Raw genomic sequence first — 24,090 nt, 5'->3', positions numbered from 1 at the left:
CGACCACCTGGGTCTGTGGGTCGATGATGTTGAATGGGGTCTTCTTTTCGCGGGGTGCACACACTAATCCAATAGAGGGGTCATAAAAATAAAATTATCACGTCGTTTTCCTTCGACTAACCTTGTTGGAAGTTTGCGCCTGCCCAGCCGTGCGAGCTGAAACTTGGAGGATCGGTTTCTCGCGAATTTGCAATTACGATGATGACGGCGTGGGTGGGATTACATTGGGTGAGTTATGTCATACACGAGAGTTCTTCAAATGCAAAAACTCAGAAACTTTGTAACAAAAGTTTTCAGTTTGATGCACAAGATTGAAATGACGAATTTCATATCAACTCGTCTTTGCAGTTGGCAGCACCGTCTCAGAAAATAATGAATCGTTGTGGATGTAAAGACACTGGTCATTTAAGCAACTTTGCATACTTAAAATATTTAAAAAATGATTAATTAGACTGCTTTTCGAAAAGGGACAAACATTTTTTTCTTAATTTTTTACAAAAAATTATAACTCAAAAACTATAATACCTACAACATTCTGGTGAAAGGATGAAATGTAGGAAATTTTCATGAAAAAATACCGAACATTTTTTTTTAAATGAAGAAAAAATTGTTTTAAAACTTGAAATTCATTTTTCTCGAAAACATTTTTTTCTTAAATTCTCAAAAAAAATTATACAAATACAAATTTCTAACAAGTCTCCCATACATCGGAAGATGGTCACTTTAACAGGGAAATTTTTTTTCTAACAACTTTTTCATGTTTTTTTTGAAAAAATTACAACGAATCCTAATTTTGTTTAAACTCAAGATAGCGATATAGCTATTCGATAAAAGTTTTAGATCTCATTAAAATATGAACTTTTGTCGCAGACGTCAACTGTATGTCTTTTATAGTTTCTAGAATATAAGGCATTTTTGTATGGAAACTCCTGAGAAAATAATGTATTACTAGTAACTTTTTTTATGTGTAAATTGTCGTGTTTGATATGTTCTTGAGTCCATGTTCATGTTTCTAAATAGAAAAAAAAGTTTGCAGAACATGTAAATTGCGATAAATTATGTATTAATATGCTACGAGGCAACATTAATAGTATTTTTTTTAAAGAAAACATCAAAAAGTTGTTGTCAGAAAAACTCTTTCCCTGTAAAAGTGGCCATCTTCCGATGTATGAGTGATTTGAGTTAAGATTTTTCGAAAAAACTTTGAAAAAAAAACTCGAAATTTCAAAAATACTCTGACCAAATAACTATAAGGCCTTCAATATATTAGTTGAAGAATGAAATAGGAGAAATTATTTATGATATCATCCAAAAATATCAAACAAATTTTCAAAGAAAAATTTCATTGCAACAAAAATATTTTGAAAAAAAAAAATCATTTTTACCAAAAATATTTGTTTTTCAAATTCTAAAAAAAAGTATATGAATAGCCCTTACAATTTCGAATGATTCCAATTCCATATACAGGAAGACGGCCGCTTTTACAAGGAAGGAGTTTCTCCCACAACAACTTTTTCATGTTTTCTTTGAAAAAATACTGAACTCGTAACATTTTTATGTATAAACTAGCTGACCCGGCAAACTTTGTCCCGCCCAAAATTTATTTTGCGTTATCACATCCACGTTTTCTTGTTAAGCGCATCAAACATTTATTCGGCCAAACATTTTAACGGCCATGAACAACGCTAACAACGTTTGTCAATATGTAATTATAGAACATATGCGAATTGAATTTTTCGAATTTTCTCATTTTGCTTCAGAGTTTTCCGAAAATTTTTAATTGTCATGTTTGGTTGAAATATGTGTATTACTTTTTTCGGGACCCCCTCTCCATCCCAGAGGAAGGAGAATCACCATAGAAACATTTATTGCTCCCTAAAACCTCCAAATGCAAATTTGGAGGGTGGACTGTCATACAAATGAAACACAAATTTCTGCATAACTCGAAAACTAATCAAGCAAATGAAATCAAATTTGGCATGTGGAGGTTTTACGGGGCACGAAACGTTTATATGGTGAATACACTCCTCCCCCCTCTCTAAGGGGGGCTGCCATACAAACGAAACATAAACTTCCGCATAACTCGATAACTAATCAAGCACAATTTGGGATGTGAGGGTTGACAAGATTGACGTAGTGACAAGTGCTGTTAGTCCATTTGATGTTTGCGCTAGCGGAATTGATCTTTGTTCGAAACTGGAAACGGATTTTATTGTGGTGAAACGCACTCCTATACCTTCTTCTATCTATACCAAAAAAATATCGCCGGATGTGTTGATAAAAGCAAAACTCGAGGAAGGAATTGTCCGATTTAGGGCTGTCTTTATTCTATCATATTTTCTGTACAAAACATTTATTCCATGTAACGGAGAAACATGTTATTTGCAAGTGGTTGAAAAATCTTGAACGAGATTTGTTTCTGAAAATAATCTGATATTATAATGATGAGTTTTGTTAGAAATACTAGGAATTTTATAGTAAAAGGTAAATTCAACGGGGTAGATTAAAAGATCAATCAATGCGATTGGACCCATGAACTTGCTCATAGTAAGAAAACGTGAATGTTTGAAGGTATTGATAACAAGAAACAAATTTTGGGCGGGACGAAGTTTGCCGGGTCAGCTAGTGTATTTATAAATATGATGATGTCTGTGAGCCTTTGGATCGTAAAGACTGACTAACGTTAAAAAATGCATTGGCTTTTAGTACTTAAACGAAAAACATTTACAGTAATTGAAAACAATAGGGCTATCTAAACAATTCGGTTTTTTTAAGTGAACTTCATTCATTTAAGTGGAATTCATTCATTCGAAAGTTGACAAGTACAAAATGTGTTTCAATTTGAATTTGAAGCTATTCATAGTGAGAGATTTCAAATCTTCGCTAAGATTGTTATATAGAATAGTTGCTTTGTTAAACACTGAACGTTGACCGAATTTACTGACCTGGTAGTAGATATGTTATCTCTGTTTCTGGTATGATGCTGGTGGTTAACTTGATCAGTTCTCCAGTTATGTAGGAATTTGTGTGTTATTTCTATGGCAGCCCCCCTTAGAAAGGTGGGAGGAGTGTAGAACCACTAAAAATGTTTCTTGCACCCTGAAACCTCCACATGGTTCCGTTTGCTTGATTACTTTTCGAGTAATGTAGAAATTTGTGTTTCATTTGTTTGGCTCAAGTTCTCTAATGCCGAATGTTGCCATAGATCCCCACACCATGATTATACCTGCAAAAAAAACAAAGTCATGCTCAGTTGGTTGAAAAATCAATGTTGTTAGAGTAATTCACCACTGCCATGCTTAACCGTAGGCCGCAAATACTCCTTTTTCAAACTATTACCGGGTTGCCGCCATTTTCTTGTGATACTATCAGACCCAAATAGTATTACTTTCATCTCGTCCTCATTCCTCATCACTGGTCCATCAAATGTGGTCCTGGGCCAACTTCAATTTTTTGTTGGTATTTTTTTGCGGACAACCGTGGCTTCTTAAGTGCTACTCTGCCCTTAAGACCTTTCTTATGGAGACGATTTCGTACGGATTGTGATGTCAGTTGGATGGAAAAGTGGCTTTCAATCTGTATCAGCAACTTTCGGAGCTGATAGTCCCCGGTCCAGCTCCGCTTTTTTCACGATAGCTCTGTCAATTTGGCCAGGGAAGAACGCCCCGATCGCTTAGCTGATGAGATAGAACCACGCGTTTTGTACTTCTGCACAATCGTAGCGACCGTATCTTTGTGAAGCTGGACAATATCGGTAATATCACGGTTGTCACGGCCCAAGCGGAAAGTCATAGGAAAAAAAAACACATCTTGTTTTTGAAACACTTTATTGACAAAAAAACTACACACACTTAACACTAAAAACACTAAACACATTTAAATCTGCCACCTGAATCCGCTACTGGAAGAGAATAATATTGAGTACGGCTATATATCAAAATATTTGTTCTCAATTGCCTTTTCATCCAACAACAATTACCTGCAAAAGAATTAATCGTTATATCAATCACAATAACAACAAATGCTACTTACCGCTCACAAAACCCAATACAACACGACAGAACAACAAAACAATATCTAAACAATCATAACAATCACAATAACAAGAGAATTGTCATGGGATAGGATCGTGTGGAAAACGAATTCGCTAACTCAGTTGTTTATAGCGAATATTCCAGACACAACCCAAACAATTACGCCATTCAAATGACTATGGGAGCACACGCATGCACACAATAGAAGGCCACACACGCATACACACTCAACATGCTCACTCACCTTCCTTTGAACCTAATGGGAGACGCTCTCTGCTGGGTTCCCTCTGTGCCCTTTGTTCTCCACGCTGAATCGTCCTCCCGTCAACCGGAAGCCTCTCTTTGTGCAGCCAACAATCTCCAAACAATCTTACCACAACCAGAGCTCTGCATAGTCATAGTCAACTGAGGATAGTCAGCTGACTATGTGACTGACTATTTCCGTATTCAGTTAGTAATGACTTTTGGCTTCTTCACGCAGTTTCTCCGCCAAAACGACTAAACAGTCAGTCGGGCGTGCAGTCGCTATCTCCCTCTACCGACTCGACTATAACATTCCATTCTTCCCAGCCAAATTGTCCTCATTGCATTTTGAAGTGACTTCCTCCAAAACGAATTCGTTCCTCTCTTTCTCTCTCCCATGTACGTGTGCATGCATCGTTGTTCGAGTTCAACGCGGTTTGACATACGCTACAGGTGAGCTAGATTATTTTGTATCGTACACGAAAATTACTCACACGAATAAAATAGCGTGCGGTGTGTGTGCGCTATTTTGCACGCTATTTACTAATACTAACGCGAGGACTTTTATAGCATACGTGATAAATGTCTAAGTTCGTTGGTTTGAATTCACGATGGGTAGACAATAAACCGTTCATTGGTGGGGTTAACTTCTTTTTTGCATCAGAAATCATGTTTTCGTTCCTCTTTCTATGGACGTGAAAATAAGATTGCGTACGCGGGCATGAATTAGTGTCAGGGGGAAATGGAAGTGTGGATTGAAATCAGTTGAATGAAGAGGCAGATTTGTATTCATTAGTCGAGTCAGTTAAAATAATCACTGACTGGACCAGTTCACCAGTCATCATCGCTAGTCAACGCTAGTCAATTCATCTTCTAGTCAAGTCACTTTTTGTTGTGGACGACTGCCGAAGCAGTTCTAGTCGAAGCGAAGCTACTGAGAGTAGAGTAGAGACCTTCGAACATTCGGGCCCTGACCACAACCTCGTGGGCTAGGCGAGACACAGCTCAATCATCCTGAGACGATTGATATTACCGTCGCGGTATTCGTTTATCACTACGCGCGATTACTACAACGCGACTCATCAATTAGTTCTTTCTACACCTCATAATACGATCGTTGAGCACGCAAACCAATCGATTGCTTGCGGTGCTTCCGTCCGATACAATAATGAACTCTCCTTTTCTCAATCGCACTCTTATCAAAGCCAACAGTCCGCGGACAACAACAACAACAGTGGCGGACACAAAATCGTCGCGTAAGACGATCGTCTCTTTTAGCGAATCTACAAAGCAACAAATCCGACGGCCATTTCCAAAAACCAAAAATTGAACGGACCCTTCCAAGCCGGATATGAACGGAAAAACATTTCCGTGGGAAGAAGAACCACCGCTTCCGGGGAAAAACAGGTACTTCGAACAATTCTTCTATTGTGAGTGCAACGGTATTACACCACGGCTTTTCCCGTATTCGAGCGGGACCGCGGACCGTTCTTGTTAACGTTATAATTTCTTGACTCTGCGGGCACAATTTTCCTTTCGCGCGAAATGTGTTACGATCCACTAACATGCAGCAAATGTGACCTAATAATGCAACACTCTTTTTCATAATTCATCACATAAAATCTCGAGAAATGCTATAAACGCCGTATTTTGAATGTTAATTTTAATTTTTGAAGAAAACACGAAAAATTTGTTGTTAGAAAAACTATTCATATTTTTCTTTTTGAGAAATAAAAAAAAACCTTTTTTGAGAAAAATGAATTTAAATTTTTCAAATATTTTGTTTCAGTGTATTTTTTTGAAATTTTTGAAAATTCAAACAATTTTCTATATTTTATTCTCTGACCAGACAAAGAAGTTGTTATTAAATATTAGGTTCCTATAGTTTATATAGCCTACATATTGAATTGTAAGTACGGCTTAAATAATTATGAATTTAATGTGAATTATTAATTGCCTCTATTAACACATCTACTTGACCTAAAAACTGCATCATTATTTCTGAAGAATTGAATTGGATTGAATAGTTAAGAAACTAATTTGTAAGTGAGTCAACAATTTGTACATTTGATTACCCCCTTAATAAAGATTTATTCTCAGTCGAGTTCACGGAAAACCAGAACTACGAAACAGTCGGAGTTTGTTGAGTCTTAAGGATTTGAGGAGCCCAGAGTAGGCACGACTTCCATTGACAATGCGTCTTCGAGTTTCACGGCTGTTGTTGTTGTTGTCAGTTGTTATCAACGAGCCAAGGTCGACGATCACAACACTACTACCAAGAAGAACTCTGTTGCGATCAGTCCCCTCTGCTAGCATGTATTTAGTCTTAGACGCATTGATCCCAAGCCCAATCAACCCTGCTTCGCGTTCCAGTCGGGTATACAGGTCGGCTACCGTTGCATGTGTTCTTCCGATTATGTTCACGTCGTCGGCGAAGTAGATGAACTGACGAGGCTTGTTGAAAATCGTGTTGAAGCCCGCTCTCCGCATAACACCATCCAGCGCCACGTTGAAGAGCAGACAGGAGAGCCCATCGCCTTGTCGAAGTCCCCTGTGAATCTCAAATGATTCCGACAGCTTACCTGAGATCCGCACACCGTTCATCGTTGCCTGAATCAGTCTTGTCAGCTTTCGGAGAAAGTCTTGTTCGTCTATGATCCTCCATAGCTGTCGTCGGTCGATTGTTTGAACTTTTGGGATGACATGAATAATAACACCATAAACTACTATCTTTTTTTTCACTTTCGAAACAGCACGTGCTCCGCGAACGCATTGTACGGTTCTACGAAACGCATTTCCAGCAAGGAAAAAAGTTCACGGTGGCACATTTTAAAGAAGGAAAATGTACCTGTCAGTACGGTATATCGTATCCTGGGTTCCCTGAACATAGAGCGGAAGGTCGGAAGTGGTCGTCCGGTGACGATAATGACGAAGCAGAGGAAGACATCGTTAAAGAAGCTGTTTGACGAAACGGACGCAACCAGCCTGCGTGACGCCGGTCGGAAATATGGCTGCTCCCACGTATTGATCCATCGGACCCTCAAGATGGAAGGAATCGTCTGCAGGAAGAAGACGAGGAGTACACGGAGGAGCAGATTGAGACGGTTAAATCACAGTGTCGGTGGATGACCAAAAAATACCGCGGGACGTCTTTGGTTCTGGACGACGAAAGCTATTTTCCGCTGTCCAAAACGCATATTCCAGGAAATGATAATTACTACTCCAGCGACAAGTCATCCACACCACCTGAAGTGAAATACAAGTTCAAGTACAAGTTTGAAAAAAAGGTTATGTTGTACATCGCCATTTCCGACCGGGGCATTTCAAAGCCTTGGTTTAAGCCGGCAATCTGGCTGGCAATCTGGCAATCAACCAACAAATCTATCGAGAAGAGTGCATCGATAAAATCCTGCTGCCGTTCTTGAACGAGCATCACGCGGATGGGAAGTACGTCTTCCCATTACGCCAAGAAGACGCTGACGTATCTTGAGGAGAAAAAGATACCGTTCGTGCCGAAAGATCGTAACCCAACAAACTTGCCCCAGTGCCGCCCAATAGAGGATTTCTTTGGCTCACTCAGTGCCCTAGTGTATAAAAACAATTGGAGGGCCAAGGACACTAAGCAAATGACTACAAGAATCCGGAATTGTATCCGGAAAATGGACGTAAGTGCCGTACAACGTTCTTGTGAGAGCATCGCGACAAAGTTGCGTCGGACAGCAGACCACGGCCCTTACTCAAACATTCACTGACATTTTTTTGAAGAAAATACATTATGTCATTAATAAAAAATACTGAAATCGATGAAAAAAAAAATTTTTTTTATATGTGATTGAAAAAATTCTCATTTTTTATTTAATACCCGTTAATTTAGATGCTTCACAACCATATCCTGTACTAAATTTGCTCATCTTCCAAATGGAACAAACTGAATCGTTCTACGTAGCGTGCTTTTTGAGGTAGAGCCAGTTTTAGGCGAACAAATCCCGGAACAATAAAGAAGTTAAATAACTCTGTCATTGTAGAAATTCGACTTTGTGCGTAGAAGGATTTTTTTCATCAAATATGTTCTACTATCACTTATTGAGAGATTCTGGATAAATTTATTTTTTCATGTGAAAAAGATGTTTTCCGACTATGAGGGGATAAATCAAAAATTGAATTCTTCCTTTATATTCAAAATACGAAAGTATTTGTATAAAAAAGAAATAAAAAAAATCTGCTCGATTATATACAGGATTCGATTATATTCAGTAAAAAAAATTGAAGACTGTATGTCCGCCCTGTACTAACATATACAGTTGTCTACTAATTCTTATTTTCACGGTATTAGAAAGCTAATCTAAGAACAAGACTATTATCACAGACAAATATGTTGGAAGTACATAGAAGGAACCTAATATTGTTTCCGTCTCCGGAATTGAAAAAAAAATCCTTTGCCATCCTTTGTTCCTCACTTGCTTCCGCTCCATTAATAACGCTCTTAATTGACATCTCCAGCCATTGTAAAGTACCCAAGGAATGCATGCATCCCAGCATTAATCGTCACCCTTCAGGATCCTTCCAGAGAGCCCACAAACTTCGCCCATTAGCAAACTCGTAACTAACTATTTCAATAGCATCTATGAGAATGCTGCGCCGGAAAAGTCGATCCCCAAGCTCGTAACGTTGTTATCGAACGTGATTATGGCAGCTGGCGTCAGACGCAAAACTTCTCCCCTCCCAACACCGAAGGCCTTCCGAGCTCGCTCCGCCGGGAAACTATTCCTACCAAGTTCTAAACTTCCGTTGATTATTATGCGTTTCTATACCGAAATTCAGTTCCCTCTTCCCCTGCTGACATCTGTGGGATCCATTTGCCGGAGCTGACCCCACAGCTGCCACTGCTGATGATGAAATAAGCCGCCAGGAAGCTAGATTTACTAAGTGCTAAAAAGCGTTGAAGATTCGCTCTGAGAGGATAATTAAATGACAATGACTTTGGCAGACAGCGCCATCGCTCCCGCATCACCGGATAGTATCACGCAATTCCTGGGGAAAGTTTCCACGTGGATTTAATGGCACCTGGGGAAATCTCTCCTTGATGAAAGTTTTATGTTGATTTTACGAGTGAAGGAAATAGGTTCCTTTAAACCTACTAATGTAAGATCGCTGCGCCGAACGTATTACCCAAAAGTATCCACGGAAATTGGTATCAGTTTTCGAGGCCATAATTAATTTCAACTTTTGCCATCGGAAAGTAACCGACCAACTTCAATTTCCTTTCCGTAGGATTGAAAAAGTTTCCGAGATATCGCCCAGAAAAACACAACTTTCGATAAGACGAGAGCGAAAGCTCAAAAACAACGTCAGACCCGTTTCCTAAACACTCACTCTCGTCCGATGACAATTTTCCGGAACAAAACTTTCCGTTTGCCTGCCGGATTCAGGGCTGCTCGGCACAAATTCATCGAGAGCCGACACCACAAAGGCAGTCTTACTCACGGCAACCAAGCAGAACCACTTTCGTTTCGTGGCGAATGTCTCAAGAGTTCCATTGAGCCGAGCCCCTTCTCTCCTGGCAGAAATCCGGAAGTGAGTCGGAAACCACAAGTTGCCATAGAAGTAGTGAATGTGTCGCCCGTTTCCATTTTCGAGTCTTCCCATACGAGCAGCAGATAAAGCATTCCAACCAAATCCTTCTCCGGGAATGTGAACAGGGTAAGTAGCTCCGAAAATCCCTGGTCTTACAGAGTAGCTCCCAGCCTTGTTCCAACATACCACACACTGATCAAATATTTAATTAGTTTCCTCGCAGAAAACCACATTTTTCTTCAATTTTCGCACATATTTCCTTTGGTGCGATGACGGATCGTGGCGGTGGAGAGAGGAAGTGGGGGAGGATAGTGTGGCACCCGAAACGATGAACTTGGTCTGTTTGGCTGTCTGCTGTTCTGTGCCTCGCTACAATTGGAGGGATGTCTCATAAGGACTGGGTCGCGTGGGCAACCGAATGTGGATGAGAGGAGTGGGGGAGATAAAAGTTTGCACGGAACGAAAACCAACCCACCGCCATACAAACCTCAGAGGGGGATCTCTCTGAGTGATGGCGTTAAATTCGACATTGTCGGAGTTTTGTCAGTCGAATTAGGCGGAAGCCAAGGGTTTACCACCCAATTTCGTTACCAATGGTGAGTATAGTTTTTAATTGCTTCATTTGGAGTTGTATACAGATGGCAGTAAAAGCAATGAGGAATTTGTTCAAATGAATTGTGAACATCCATCCCGGTATCCGTCATCTAATACAACGAACACATCCGACCATTTAACAGGCCAATCATTCGGAGGTGTGTTAGTAATCGGTAGTACACATCAAATTAACAGGTGGCAGGAATTTTAAACAGCCGTATTTTTTTCCTTCTTTGGAACTCCATAAAGCACACAGCTTCTGGGTCGGAATATTCGACCTATATCCTAATACCTGAGCGTAAATCTCACCAAATGACCATTATAAAAGGAGCCGAAGCATCTCAACTTTATCGATCCCTGTTTCCTTTTCTTTCCGCTCTTTTCGGGGCTTTGGGTGTTATTTTCATGCACACGTTTTCCGGCAGTGCGGAAACGAGGGACACCCTAGCGAAAAAAGAAAATGTGAATTCTCATTATCGTATAATTTTACAATATCGAAATTGAGTCATTAAAAAGTGCTCAAAAGCAACTCTGGCGCTCGCCAGGCCGCTAGCTCCGGAGGGGGATTGGGATCTGAATAAAAAATGTTTTTACTACTGCTCGTTTCCGTTCATTTTATTTTTTTTTCTGCATATTTTTTCCCTGCTGCTTTCCTTCGATTGACTCACCAACTGAGTCCGGTCCGATTTGCACGAGGGAAGCCAGGTCTTCTGGAAGTCTGGATATCATCGACAACGACGACGACGAAGTGCATATGCTGCACCGTCATTCGATGCACGAATTTTATTTTATTTTTGCATGCTCGTTTTATTCCACACCCTTTGACAGGGATAATGCGACGAATTTTTCGAAAAAAAAAACCAACGAGTCTCACACGCTGGTGTGTGGAATTTAAGGTTGAGTAGTCTTCTTGTCGTAACTCTGGCGTGAATCTGGATTTCATGAGCGTTTTTGTTGGAATTTTAACACTTTGCGAGCGGGTAACATTATGAAAGTTTATGATGTTCAGATAACAGGTGGCAAACATATTTTAAACAAATTGGCGAATAATTGCTTCATGTTTTGGATATAAAGGGTGTGTCACATCAAATTGCATCACGGAAAAAACGCTGTAGAAATTAAATTTTTAGGAATTATATCTTCAGCTTTCGTTTTTAATCAGATAAGAGTGTATAGATCATGTTGGCCATGCTTCACTGTCAATTTTTCGTAAATTTGGAAAAATGTCGTCGAACGAAAAAGAGCGTCGTGAATTAATCCTGCGCACTCATTTCGAGAATCCGGAGTTGTCACATCGGGGCATCGGTAAGATGCTGGGAATCGTCCAATCCACGGTCAGCAGAGTACTAAAACGATACTTCGAGAACCTAACCATCGACCGGAAGGTGAAGAACAGCAAAAATGGATGCTCCGTCAGTGAAAAAGATCACAAGCGCGTAGTTAAGCAGTTTAGACGTGATCCGAGAAGTTCGGTCCGGGATGTCGCCAATAAGCTGAATTTGTCAAGTTCATTCGTCCAGCGGACCAAGCAGCGGGAGGGCCTGCGTACATACAAGGTTCAGAAGGCTCATAACCGCGACGAAAGGCAAAACATGGTGGGGAAGACGCGAGCCCGGGAGCTGTACACCGAAATGCTGACGAAGCCGCATTGCCTGGTAATGGACGACGAAACCTACGTCAAAGCGGACTTTCGTCAGCTGCCGGGCCTGTTGTTCTTCTCCGCAGAGGACAATTTCAGCGTTCCGGAGGAGATTCGCAAGCAGAAACTATCCAAGTTTGCCAAAAAGTACATGGTGTGGCAAGCGATCTGCTCTTGCGGAAAGCGGAGCGCCCCCTTCGTGATGACCGGCACGGTAAACGGGCAGGTTTACCTTAAGGAGTGCCTACAGAAGCGCTTATTACCACTATTGAAGCAGCACGAGGGCCCGACCATCTTCTGGCCGGATCTCGCTTCGTGCCACTATTCAAAGGACGTGTTGGAGTGGTACGAAGCCAACGGGGTCACCTTCGTGACAAAGGAAATGAACCCGCCCAACGCGCCGGAGCTTCGCCCAATAGAGAAATATTGGGCGATTATGAAGCAAGCCCTCCGGAAGAACCCAAAAGTTGTCAAATCGGAGGCGGACTTCAAGAGAAAATGGATTTCTGTTCAAAAAAACTACAACCTAACGTTGTACAGAACCTTATGGGCGAGCATACGGGCTTGGGCTCGAAGTATGAATAAAAAGAAAATGCCAAAAGTTGTTTAATAGTTTTTATTTTACTGTCTAAAATTTTCAAAAGGATCGGTCTACTGGGCGAATTTCTACAGCGTTTTTTCCGTGATGCAATTTGATGTGACACACCCTTTATTCAGTATTTCAAGAAACTCGCAAGAACTTTTCAAAAATCGGCATGCATTTTGTGACGTGACAACGCGCTCTATGTGAAAAAAATAGTCTCCACAAAGCGTTGTCACGTCACATAATCAATAAATTGTATAATAATGTTGTATAATTGTAAATAAGTAAGTAAAAAATAAGTAAATAAGAATTTCACCGTATTGAAGCAAGAAACATGCTATTTTTTATATTTTTTATTGCTCTGAATACTTCTAACTTTCCTCTGAGATCTCCTAACGCGACCAGTGGTCCTGAACCTACTACCCTTTGTATCTCAGGAACGGTGCTTCCTACCGTATGTTCAGTAATGTCAAATGAAAGGTGTCATGAAAACGTAAAAGAAAGTGTTTGTAGTGAATCCAAATGTTGTTACGTCACGCTGGAAAGAATCGTATACTTTTCGTGACGTGACAACAACTTCATGAGACAGTTGATACACCTCTATTTGTGGACTGATCTTAACCAAATTTTGTGGGTTGTTGACCCTCATTGTTTGCTTGTTTGCTGAGAAACCAAAGCATAAAAATGTTGGAACTTAGGTTCATCTGATAAATTAGAAAAAGCTCTATTTTTGTGACGTGACATTAAAGCGTTGTCACGTCACAAAAATAGAGCCTGTTTTTCAAATGCTTATCTATGTTAATTTCAAAATGAGACCTAGGTCTACCCACGGCTCATCCATCAAGTATTTAATGATCCATTTAATGGTATATACGAGGGCAGTCCGATAAGTACTTAGCCTACAAAAAAACAAAAATTATGGAAAAGTGGCGATTTATCTCTCAACATAGTCTCCTTTAAGCTCGATACACTTGACCCAGCGATGCTTCAACCTCTTTAATCCATCTGAAAAATACGTTTTCTCGAGGTCTGCAAAGTAGGCCTGCGTTGCGGCGATGATCTCCTCATTCGACTCAAATTTCTGCCCGGCGAGTGAATTTTTCAAGTTCGTACAAAACAAAAAAAAAGTCACACGGGGCCAAATCTGTAGAATACGGTGAATGGGACAGCAGTTCGTAGTGCAATTCGACCAATTTGGCCGAATTTTCATGTTTTCCATTTTTCTAAAATCCGCGGACACGCCCGCTTCCACACACGGTCAAAACAAAACTACGAGTCCGATTCGGCTGAAATTTTGACAGTATATGCGACAGTTGCTCGAATGTTACGATCACCCGAATGTAACATCTAATTTTATTATTAGGAAGTATTTGTATATTTATGTGTGATCAAGATCATATTTTCCTCGTAAGTATGAGTTTTATGAAGTTTACCATCCATATGGATGACGCAGCCCGTGCACTTAAAAGAAAGCTGACAATTTTGGTACATACGTATTATCGCTAACGCTCGGTCGGACCTGACTAAAGGATCGTCTCCTATGTTTCAAACAAATCGGGCAACCGGCGGAACACATATTTGCTTGTGAGAGGCGACTCGAATTGCGTCATTGCGGCTTGGTGCCACCTCCGTTCCTTATCCTCGTTAAATGGGGGCTTCGCCAATAAAACATTGACCTCAGAATAAATTTCATCACGAAATAGTAAATTTATGATAAAAACTGCACTGCGGTTGTAAATACGTAAGTATGTACCATTTTTTTTCTTATCTATTCTTTTCACATTTTCATCTAAAATTTTTTACGTTAAAGTTACCTGTTTAATATTTTCGGAATATTCCATAACCCATGCTCATTTATGAATGATCTCTTGGCCTTGAAGATACTATTGACGAAACGGAAAGAAAAGAAGACGGCATGTCAATTGGCCTACTCTAAATTTTGAAAATGACACAGCAAAGTCTTCAGCATCTTTTATGAATTACCTCATTACAATTTCTCATTTAACTTCGTAACTTCGTAACAGGAGATCCGACAAAACTCATAATCAGATTTGTCGGATTTTTTCCTTCTTCATTCGGGTAAACATTCCATTCGGGTAAATGTTGCATTCGGGTAAATGTCGCATTTAGGTATTCGTTGCATTCGGGTAAAGGCTATTCGAGTATGTGTTACATTGTATTTGGGTGAACGGGACACAACCCGCAAGAAACATAAAAAAATACTAAAAACCTAACATATTTGAAATATAATTATATAATTTTTTAAACTAGCCACTTGAAAGGTTGGTGCATAAAAATCAAATTCATTTCAAAAAATTTATGATATAACTAGTGCATATTCAATTAAAGTTTTTAATTTTCTCCTAAAACTAGATTTGAAATTTGGTTCTCTGGTGCATAACCTCATGGAATGGGTCAGATGTGATTTCCATGGAATGAATACAGAATGAACTATCTACGAATCCTTTATATTTTTTTTTCTACAGACCTTTACATTTTAACAATAGAGCATATTGACATATTGACTTTTTAATTCCACAACTAATTCCATTATAACCGGCGAAGAATGGAACAGGTGTAGGAATGTCCCCAGAGTCCAAATGTTGATTTCGGAAATTGTATTTTGAAATCGTTTACCTAAAGGGTGTACCGTTTAAAATTCGTACATACAAAATTCATTTTCAAAATTCGAGTTTTTATCCGATTATTACCACAGTTTCAGGGAGTAAAAAGAGACAATTGAAGTTAGTTTATATCCGAATGCACGAACCTTGGCCTGGACCCCAGCTATAAGTTTCTGCACGACAATTTTGGCATATTAAACCACGATTTCTTCACTTCTTCTACACTATCCATCACTTTAGATCATTTCAGAACGTGCCACTTCTAAATGTCGTTCGTTCAATTTTCCTTCCACCAGCTGTAAAGCGACAATATGAGAACGCTGCCATGCCAACGACTGAGCGGGGAATCAGATTACAAAGAGCTAATTCTTACGCGCACGTGTTAGCGAGTATGGATAGGTCAGTTGTGCTAGGATCAGCAAATCAATTTCGTCGTCGGTTCAACCCAACCAGCGACTGGAAGAAAACTTACCACATAAAGAGTATAGCATAGAAGGGATACCGAATTTAATCGCCCTTTGCTTCGCGGGTGGCAATAATATTATTGAATGAAATTGTGACTTCTTTCACACTGGGAAGCAAGGGGCATCAACATCGCTGACAAATCAATATCTTAGTATTTAAGAACCAGAAAACTCTGTAAATAATCAGTATCAAACTAGTAGCGAACTAGTATCAATAAAGTATCACAAAAAGACATACATTCTGAAGCATTTGTCCCGAACGTGAAGCGATTTTCACGAACGTTAAGTCGATCTTCATCGCTTTCAGTGAATTTTCATTGAAAACGTTTTTGATTTCCATATTAAAAAAAAAGAAAAATTCAGGAATCCGGAAAAGACAATCAAAACAAGATTATGATCGTTTTCCGCTCGTCTGTTATTTTCACCCATTGCCCATATAATTGGAGGTACGCCATTTCCGGCCAATCGGGAGTAGATTCATAAAACATACCATGAGTTATACCAAACATTCCATTTCCGAAGTCGCCAAAAACAAGAATTTCGTATGATGAATGGCCATCTTTAACAATGATCGACTCCACTCTCAATTGGTTGACGTTGAATATTATGCTTTGATTTTCACTAACACGCAATGATCTTCAATTCCGACGTTACGAATATCATGACGAAAATGAAGATGTAAATGAAAAATGAACTTCATGGCAAGCTGATGTTGATGGTCAGTCCACTGGTGTTCATTGATAGTGTTGTTTCATATTTATCAACTCTCGCTTGAGCAGTTTTTTTCTTGAAAGCTTAGGTTTTTTCACAAAGCATATCCAAAAAAAACAGAGTGGCATTTTCTTTCGTTTTTGAGTTATAATTTTTCAAATTTACTCGATGGTCCGAAAAATTATTTTTTCCCATTTTACTCAAAAATAACTGTTTCCAAATATCATAACTTTTGAACTACTGGACCAATTCAGATATATTGAATTGAATGCAATTAGCTTTAAAAAAGAAGGTTGCGAAAAAATTGGATTCCAGTCACATAAAAATACTGACCGAAGACAGAAAACCTGTTAACATTGGAAAATAAAAACTCAAAAACCAAAAAAAAGGACCTTCCTGATTTTTAGATATACAGGTCGGACTCGATTATATATAGTCGACCATTTTTTATAATCGAGTCCGATTTGTAGTATGTAAAAAAACATCAGCTTACATGAAAAAATATAAAAAATATAGCGCACTTTATCTTCAACCGAGTAAAATATGAAAAACGAATACAATCAATAATTACGAAAACAAAACCGAAATTTGTCGCGAATGTAATATTTTCCAAAGAGAACTATCTTACTGGCTCAATCGGGTCATCAGTTTTTTTTTCGTTCTTTGAAAATAAGAAAATAATTTAATTTTTGATTCATCCCCCCAAAAGTCACAATATACCGTCTCGTATGCAAAATCCGAATTCTCTCAGTAGGTGATACATGCTCTTATTTGATGAAGAAAAATCCTATTACGCACATGTTTGAATTTCAACAGCGACGAGAGTTATTGAACTTTTTTTTCTGTAACGGGGTCTATTTGACTTGCACTGGTTCTACTTCAAAAAGTACGCTACGAGGATTCTGTTGCTTCCAATTGAAAGATGAGAAAATTTAGTATAGGATATAGTGGTGAAACATCTAAATTAGTTGATTTAAATAACATTTTAGAAGTAAAAAACATAAAATATAGTGGTTTTGAAGGTGTTATTATCAACTTCATATCAAAAATTTATAAAAAGAAAACTTGATTGTTTCTATCAACCGAATTAAAGCTCTCTAACCGCTCTGAAATTTTTATTTGACACCCAACTTCCATCTTTCTCAATTTAATTATAAACAAGAACAGTTTTTGGTGTACCTTCCATTAAAATCATCAAAAATCACTATTTTTACTCCACTGTACTTATAATAGCCTATTGAATTTCACCTTAACGTTGACATATTACTTTTCTTAATAACTTACATTTTAAATATAAAAAAATATCAAACTATATATAATTGAGTCCAATTTTGTACACTTACACAAAAAATTATACTAAAACATCAGCGTGTTGCGATTGATTATCCCGTGAAAGTGAAAGCATTTTTTCGATGATTCGATGAATACTTTATTTCCAAATATGTGTTGCCTAGAACATGTAACATCACAACCCAAGACATTTAATCAGTATTCAGAATGCTCGAAAACATCATCGACCACTGCTTTGTCATGAAACATGTAAAGCGCCTGAGTTTTATTAATGCATAAATGAATTATGAACAGTTTTTCATTTATAAAAAATATTCTTCGATAGAATTGAATTTCAGTTGCTTACTCTTGATGACTCACTCGGTAAAAAATACATTCATGCATCCGGTTTCCATTAGATACAAATTCGTACGTACGAGGAAATAATTGATTTTTCAAACCATCGGTGAAAAATCGTAACTCAAAAACGAAAAAGAAACTCTGGGTTCGACATATGTTATGTGAAAAATCTTCAGCTTTCCAGAAAAAATATAAAAAAAATATTGCGCCTTTGGTCCCGAGACTATGAGAACAATAAAAAGCGAATACAATCAATAATAAAGAAAGCAGAATTCGAATTTTCTGCAAGTATGGTATTTTTTTAAAAAAAGATTGAATTTAATTTGATATGTCGATCATCTGAATCGGTCTAGTAGTTCAAAAGTTATGAATTTTAGAAAAAAGTCATTTTTGGAAAAAAGAAGACAAAGTTGATTTTTCGGACGACCCTAAAATGGAAATGGTCACCCTACCGAAAATAAAAAATAAAAATACGGGTCTAATGTTTTGCGATAATGAACAAAACTACCACTTTTCACGAAAATCTGAGAACCGCTATATCGGTTTGACATGGAATGGCTGTATATATATATATATATATATATATATATATATTTTGTTACAAACAGTACGAAGATTTGACCGTCGTTTAAAATGGGTTCTGTCATAGACAGTGAAAAATTTGTGTGCATCGAAATTCATTCGTCACATCGGTAAAGTAATTGATGGTTGTCCTACATGCAGAGAAGGATCGGTAAATTGGGAAATTAAGATGGAACCAAACCCAGCAATATTAATCAAAAGAAATCACAAATATTGCAGTATGAATTTCAAGAAGCATATAGTCAACAGTAAACAAATTATACTTACCCACTCATAGCCAAAACATTGAAGCAGGTAGTCACCGTAATCATGAGGCAATAATTTACCGTTGGGTAAATTATGAGCTACTAAATCTACCTATGGCTATGTAATCTGTGTATATAATCATGATGAACTTGATGTTAGACATTCAGAGCACGAACCAACATTAAACATAAAACATGGACTTGTCGCAAACCGTTGCCATCCCGGAGCATATTTTGGATTATTTGGCCAACACATACATATGGTGTATGTCGCCAAGCGATCGTAAAGATACGTATCGAATCTGCGCCCAAGTGAGGAAAGCCTACTGGTTCTACTTGGACCAGGTTTGCTATACACCCCCGGAGAAGTATACTCTCAAAAACTTCATGCATGATCTCTTCAACCACGTTCCGTTTCTGAAACGCAAGAAGATACGGATCAACGAAATGTTGACGGGATTTATCAATCGGCTGAATACCTTACCCGTGAATGGCGCTATTTTACTATCGGAGGATTCGACGCAGGTTCTGCTGGTGGAGTCGTTCAAGGGAAAGTGGGGCTTCCCCAGAGGTAAATCGGAGGGTAAAGAGGATCCGTTCACTTGTGCCGTCCGTGAGGTATACGAAGAGGTTGGTTACACGATAAAAGCCGATGTCAGTCAGTTAAACTACATAGATATGAAACACAACAGACTCCAGAACTCACGGCTGTACATCGTACCAAATGTTCCCCAGAGTACGGTATTTCGAACACAAACAAAAAGCGAAATACGGCAGATAAAATGGTTTCCGATCAACGCGCTGCCGGATGATAGTGGAGACAGCGGCGATATGTGCATCAAGGAGGGATTAAAATTCTTCAGAGTGCATCACTATATAGCGCAAGTGAAAGAATGGATCGTGAAGCAGCAGTACTCTCGAAGAAGAGCAACATGGAGTGCATCTGCTTATGCGACAAGGAGGAATCACTTCAGCCAAACATACGTTCCTACTCAGGTTCACTTTAGAAACAACCAGAGTCCATCGATTGCAGATATAGGTATTTTTAATTATAGGGATTTTATGCTATGCTAATGAATAAAACGATAAAAAACAAGAATCATTACTTTTTTATTTAATGAAACGGTCATTATACTTTAAGGATGGCAAGGGTATTTGCAGAAACTGCTTTTTGGAATTAAATGTTCATTGTTTATCTTCCTTCCAATTTCATATACAGTCAACTCTCCCTAACTCGATGTTCTGTATCTCGATATTTTCCCTAACTCGATGGATTGCATGGCACCTTTTACAAGCATTCTTCTCTCCATAACACGATACCTCCCTAACTCGATGCCTCTCTTACTCGATGTGTTTTGATTCATTTTTCCATGGATTTTCACCTCCCTAACTCGATTGATTTTCGCGTACATGTTTTTGTGCGTTATTACCTCAGATTTCAATTGCCCTTGAAAGTGAAGACGGAGTGTTCGTGTCATCAAACAATTTCTTTTCAAGTATGGAAAACCACGAGAAACCTTTCAAGCGAACAATCAAAACGCTAACCATTGCGCAAGGTTTGAGCATCATCGAGCAGGTCGAAAAATATGGACGGAAGGGGTCTGAAGCTGCAAATAATTTCAGTATTGCACAAAGTGCGGTATCAACACTACTCAAACTAAAGTAAAAATGGAATCGGAATGGAAAATTGTATCTAGACCAAAAGCATATAAGGTTGGTCAGAATCGAGAAGCTGGAGCGGTCAATGAATTTTTGTCTTGTCAAGCTAAACAAAATAATTTACCCCTCTTCTATTCTTTTGGATATGGCTTGAGAATTTGTCCAGAAACTGGGAAATCCTAACTTTAAACACAACCAACATGGACGGGAGTGATATTCCGCTGGCAAAATTAATGTGTCGTGAGCGATGTCGACGGTACAAATACCGTTCGATTGCTCAATGTCTTTTAATAATTAGTGCAAAAAGGACCAAAACGTGATTTGCTGGGTTCTGATGCCAGATACCGATATACTGGAAAGTGTTGAAAAACCTGAGAAAAACGCTGAAGATAGTAGTTCTATTGAGATGTTAATTCGAACGTTAAATCAAACCTGAAGAATATGTCCGGAATATTGAAATCAACTGAAAATGTTCCTGTGAAACTATTCGAACATTTCTTTGTGATTGAACAGTTCCTGCGTGATCGTTACAATTCAGTTTGAGTAACATACTTAATCAATATTTTCTTTGTTAACTAGTGCCTCGTGCAAGTCGGACTCGATTATATACAAACACGATTATATATGATTCGATTATGTAAAATTTAGGACTCGATTGTATACAGTTTGAAAAAAAAAAGTTTTTTTTAATAATTCAAATATGAATAATTTCAAGAAAAAAAAAACCTTTCAGCATTAAGGTGAAATTTAAGTGGCTTTTATAAGTACAGTGGACTAAAAATCGCGATTTTTGAAGATTTTGATTGAATCTTCATCAGGAATTGTTTATATCGATATTGCAGCGAAATTAAGAGAGATAGAAGTTGGGCGTCAAAGAACAAATTGTAGAGAGGTTAGAGAGCTTTAATTTAATTGATAAAAACAATCAAGGTTAGTATGAATTATTAGGATAAAATTAATAATTACAAATAAAAAAAAACTTTTAAATTTTCCACTTCAAAAATGTTATTTTAATCCACTAATTTAGATGTTCCACTACTATATCCTGTACTAAATTTTCTCATCTTTCAAATGAAAGCAACAAAATCGGATTACGTAGCATACTTTTCAATGTAGAGTCAGTTTGAGCCAACAGAATCCGAAACAAAGAAAAGGTTCTATAAGTCTGTCATCGTTGAAATTCTAACATATGCGTAGAAGGATTTTTTTCGTGAAATATAACCGTCTATCACCTTCTCAAAGATTCTGGAAAAAATATTTTTTTTATATGAGAAAGGTGTTTTTTCACTTTAAGGGAATGAATCAGAAATTCAAATTCATACCATAATTGGGACACTTACCCTAATATATGACAATTTAAGACATAAAAAAAATTAGGAAAAAATGTTCTGTATCTCGATACCTCCCTAACTCGATGGTCCCTTTGGATATCAAGTTAGGGAGAGTTGACTGTACAAGGATCAACCAAAAAATATATTCATTATACCAAATATACTTCTATTGAAAAAAAGATTCAGTGGAGGCGATCTGGCGTAGCGGTAACATCCATACCTCTCACGCTAAAGGTCACGAGTTCAATTCTCACTCCCGACATTCTTCCGAAATGGAAGGTAAAAGTGACGAACCAGCCAAATGTGTTGAAAGTCACTATAATACAGAAAAAAAAAAAAAAAAGATTCACCTCATATTTATTGGAAAAAAAATATATGTAAATAAAGTTTTAGCTTTTCAAAAGCATAAAATGGCTAGAGCTTCTTGAAAACTTGACAACTCTAAAACTTCACGAAAAAATCGAAGTTTTTCGCATAAAGGTAGACATTTTCTAAGCAGTTCGCAAATTTTCCTAGAAAGTTAATTTCAAACCCTCGAACAAAATATTGAAAATTGGTGAAGCGGTTACGGTTACGGTCAAGTTATATATTTTCAAAAATTGGTATTTTCGTTGAACTCAGCGAAAAATTGAAAAAAAAATGCCTAGCACTTCAAAAACGATTCAAACAACTAAGGATTCTTTAGTTTTGACATTTGGAGCAACCTAAAAATATCTTTTTAAAACAAAAAAAAAACAAAAACAAAAAGTTTATCAAAAAAGCGATTAGTCAGATTTATTTTTGTTTTCACGTGCAATTAAATAGTTTTTCGAATTAACCAAATAAAAATCGCTGAAAGGGGGAAGGTAATAAACATTTTTTTTAATTTTCTGTGTTTTCAAAGATTTTGGAGACTAGCACAATCTAATTCAATAGCAAACCAATTATCGTTCAGCTTTCATTTGATTCTTATAGCGTTCCTATAGCATCTGTTGGTACAGAGATATTGTCGTTTGAATGAAAAATTTCCTCTTCGTCTCTGAAGATTAATTTTTCAATAGATGAAGTCCGCATCGAAAATCGAAATTATTTTTCGGGAAACCCAATATGTTTCGAAATTTACGAATAAATAAAAACATACCTTAATTAACTTCAGTTCAGGCGAATCCATATAAATGCAACAATTAGACACCAATCCAACAGATCTTCTAAATCCCATACAGTACCAATTTTCAAACCTGCTGTGTATTGAATCAATGTTAAACGATTTTTCCGACCTTAGAGAAAATAGAGGTAATAAATAAAGAGAACCTAAGCCATCGAGATGGAACCTAATTTCAAAACAGGAGCTTCCACCAGATCTTCCTAATGGAACCGTCAGATTTTTAGCTTAGCCAAGGTTTAACCCTTTGAGTGTGGGGGAGCGCGATAGCGTTCCTCTTGTTACTGCGGAGAGCACAACACAAGATTTTGTCTTTCAAGAACATATTTGGGGTTCAGATTGATAAAGTCTAGATTTTATCGCTTATTGTCCATTCATTTTTCGATGGATTATATTATTGCAATAGCTGCAGAAAAAGGGCGAATAATTCCTGAAGTTTCATTCCGTTTTCTCCTCAATTTTGCCATCGTTTCAATGCTGTATCTCACAAACCAATCGACCGATTGCTGCCAAATTTTGATACGTATCCATTGAAAGATTGTGCTTAGTGATAGTCATGTAGATTTTTGTAAGAGCGCCATCTAGACGTCAACCTTATGAACTTTTCAGCCGAACTGTTACGTAGTAAAGAGAAGAATTATAACAAATTTCGATTTAAAATACAATTAAACTAATCCTCAGACTCAATATACACAATACACATTCATTACACTTATTCTATCACTCAACAATGCAGTTATTTTAAGGACAACAATTATTTACTCTTCCATCTCACACATATTGATACTTATTACAAAGGCTGTAGGATGATGAATCTTGCTATCGCTGTCAGTTTTTAGAAAATTGGAAAACTTGGCGTCACCCGAAAGGCAACGTCGCGAAAAACTGCATACGTACAAAGTGCAGAAGGTCCCAAACCGTGATGAAGACAAAATATGGTGGGGGAAGGTCACGGGCCTGGAAACTGTACACCAAGATGCTGACAGAGTCTCATTGTCTCATCATGGATGCTGAGACTTACGGTAAGGCGGCAACAC

General features: G+C 38.0%; 1 protein-coding gene across 1 annotated transcript; it reads left to right on the top strand.

Moving 5' to 3' along the window:
* The first annotated feature begins 19,117 nt into the window (after positions 1 to 19,117).
* LOC129767145 (m7GpppN-mRNA hydrolase-like) lies at positions 19,118 to 19,996 on the top strand. The gene has a single exon (XM_055767767.1). It carries the CDS (start codon positions 19,118 to 19,120, stop codon positions 19,994 to 19,996), a length of 879 nt encoding a protein of 292 aa, XP_055623742.1.
* Positions 19,997 to 24,090: the final 4,094 nt, after the last annotated feature.

This window comes from Toxorhynchites rutilus, chromosome 2 (genome assembly GCF_029784135.1).
Source record: "Toxorhynchites rutilus septentrionalis strain SRP chromosome 2, ASM2978413v1, whole genome shotgun sequence".
NCBI classification, from domain to species: Eukaryota; Metazoa; Arthropoda; class Insecta; order Diptera; family Culicidae; genus Toxorhynchites; species Toxorhynchites rutilus.
Note: the sequence above shows the minus strand (reverse complement) of the source record. Positions and strands in the feature narration are given on the sequence as shown.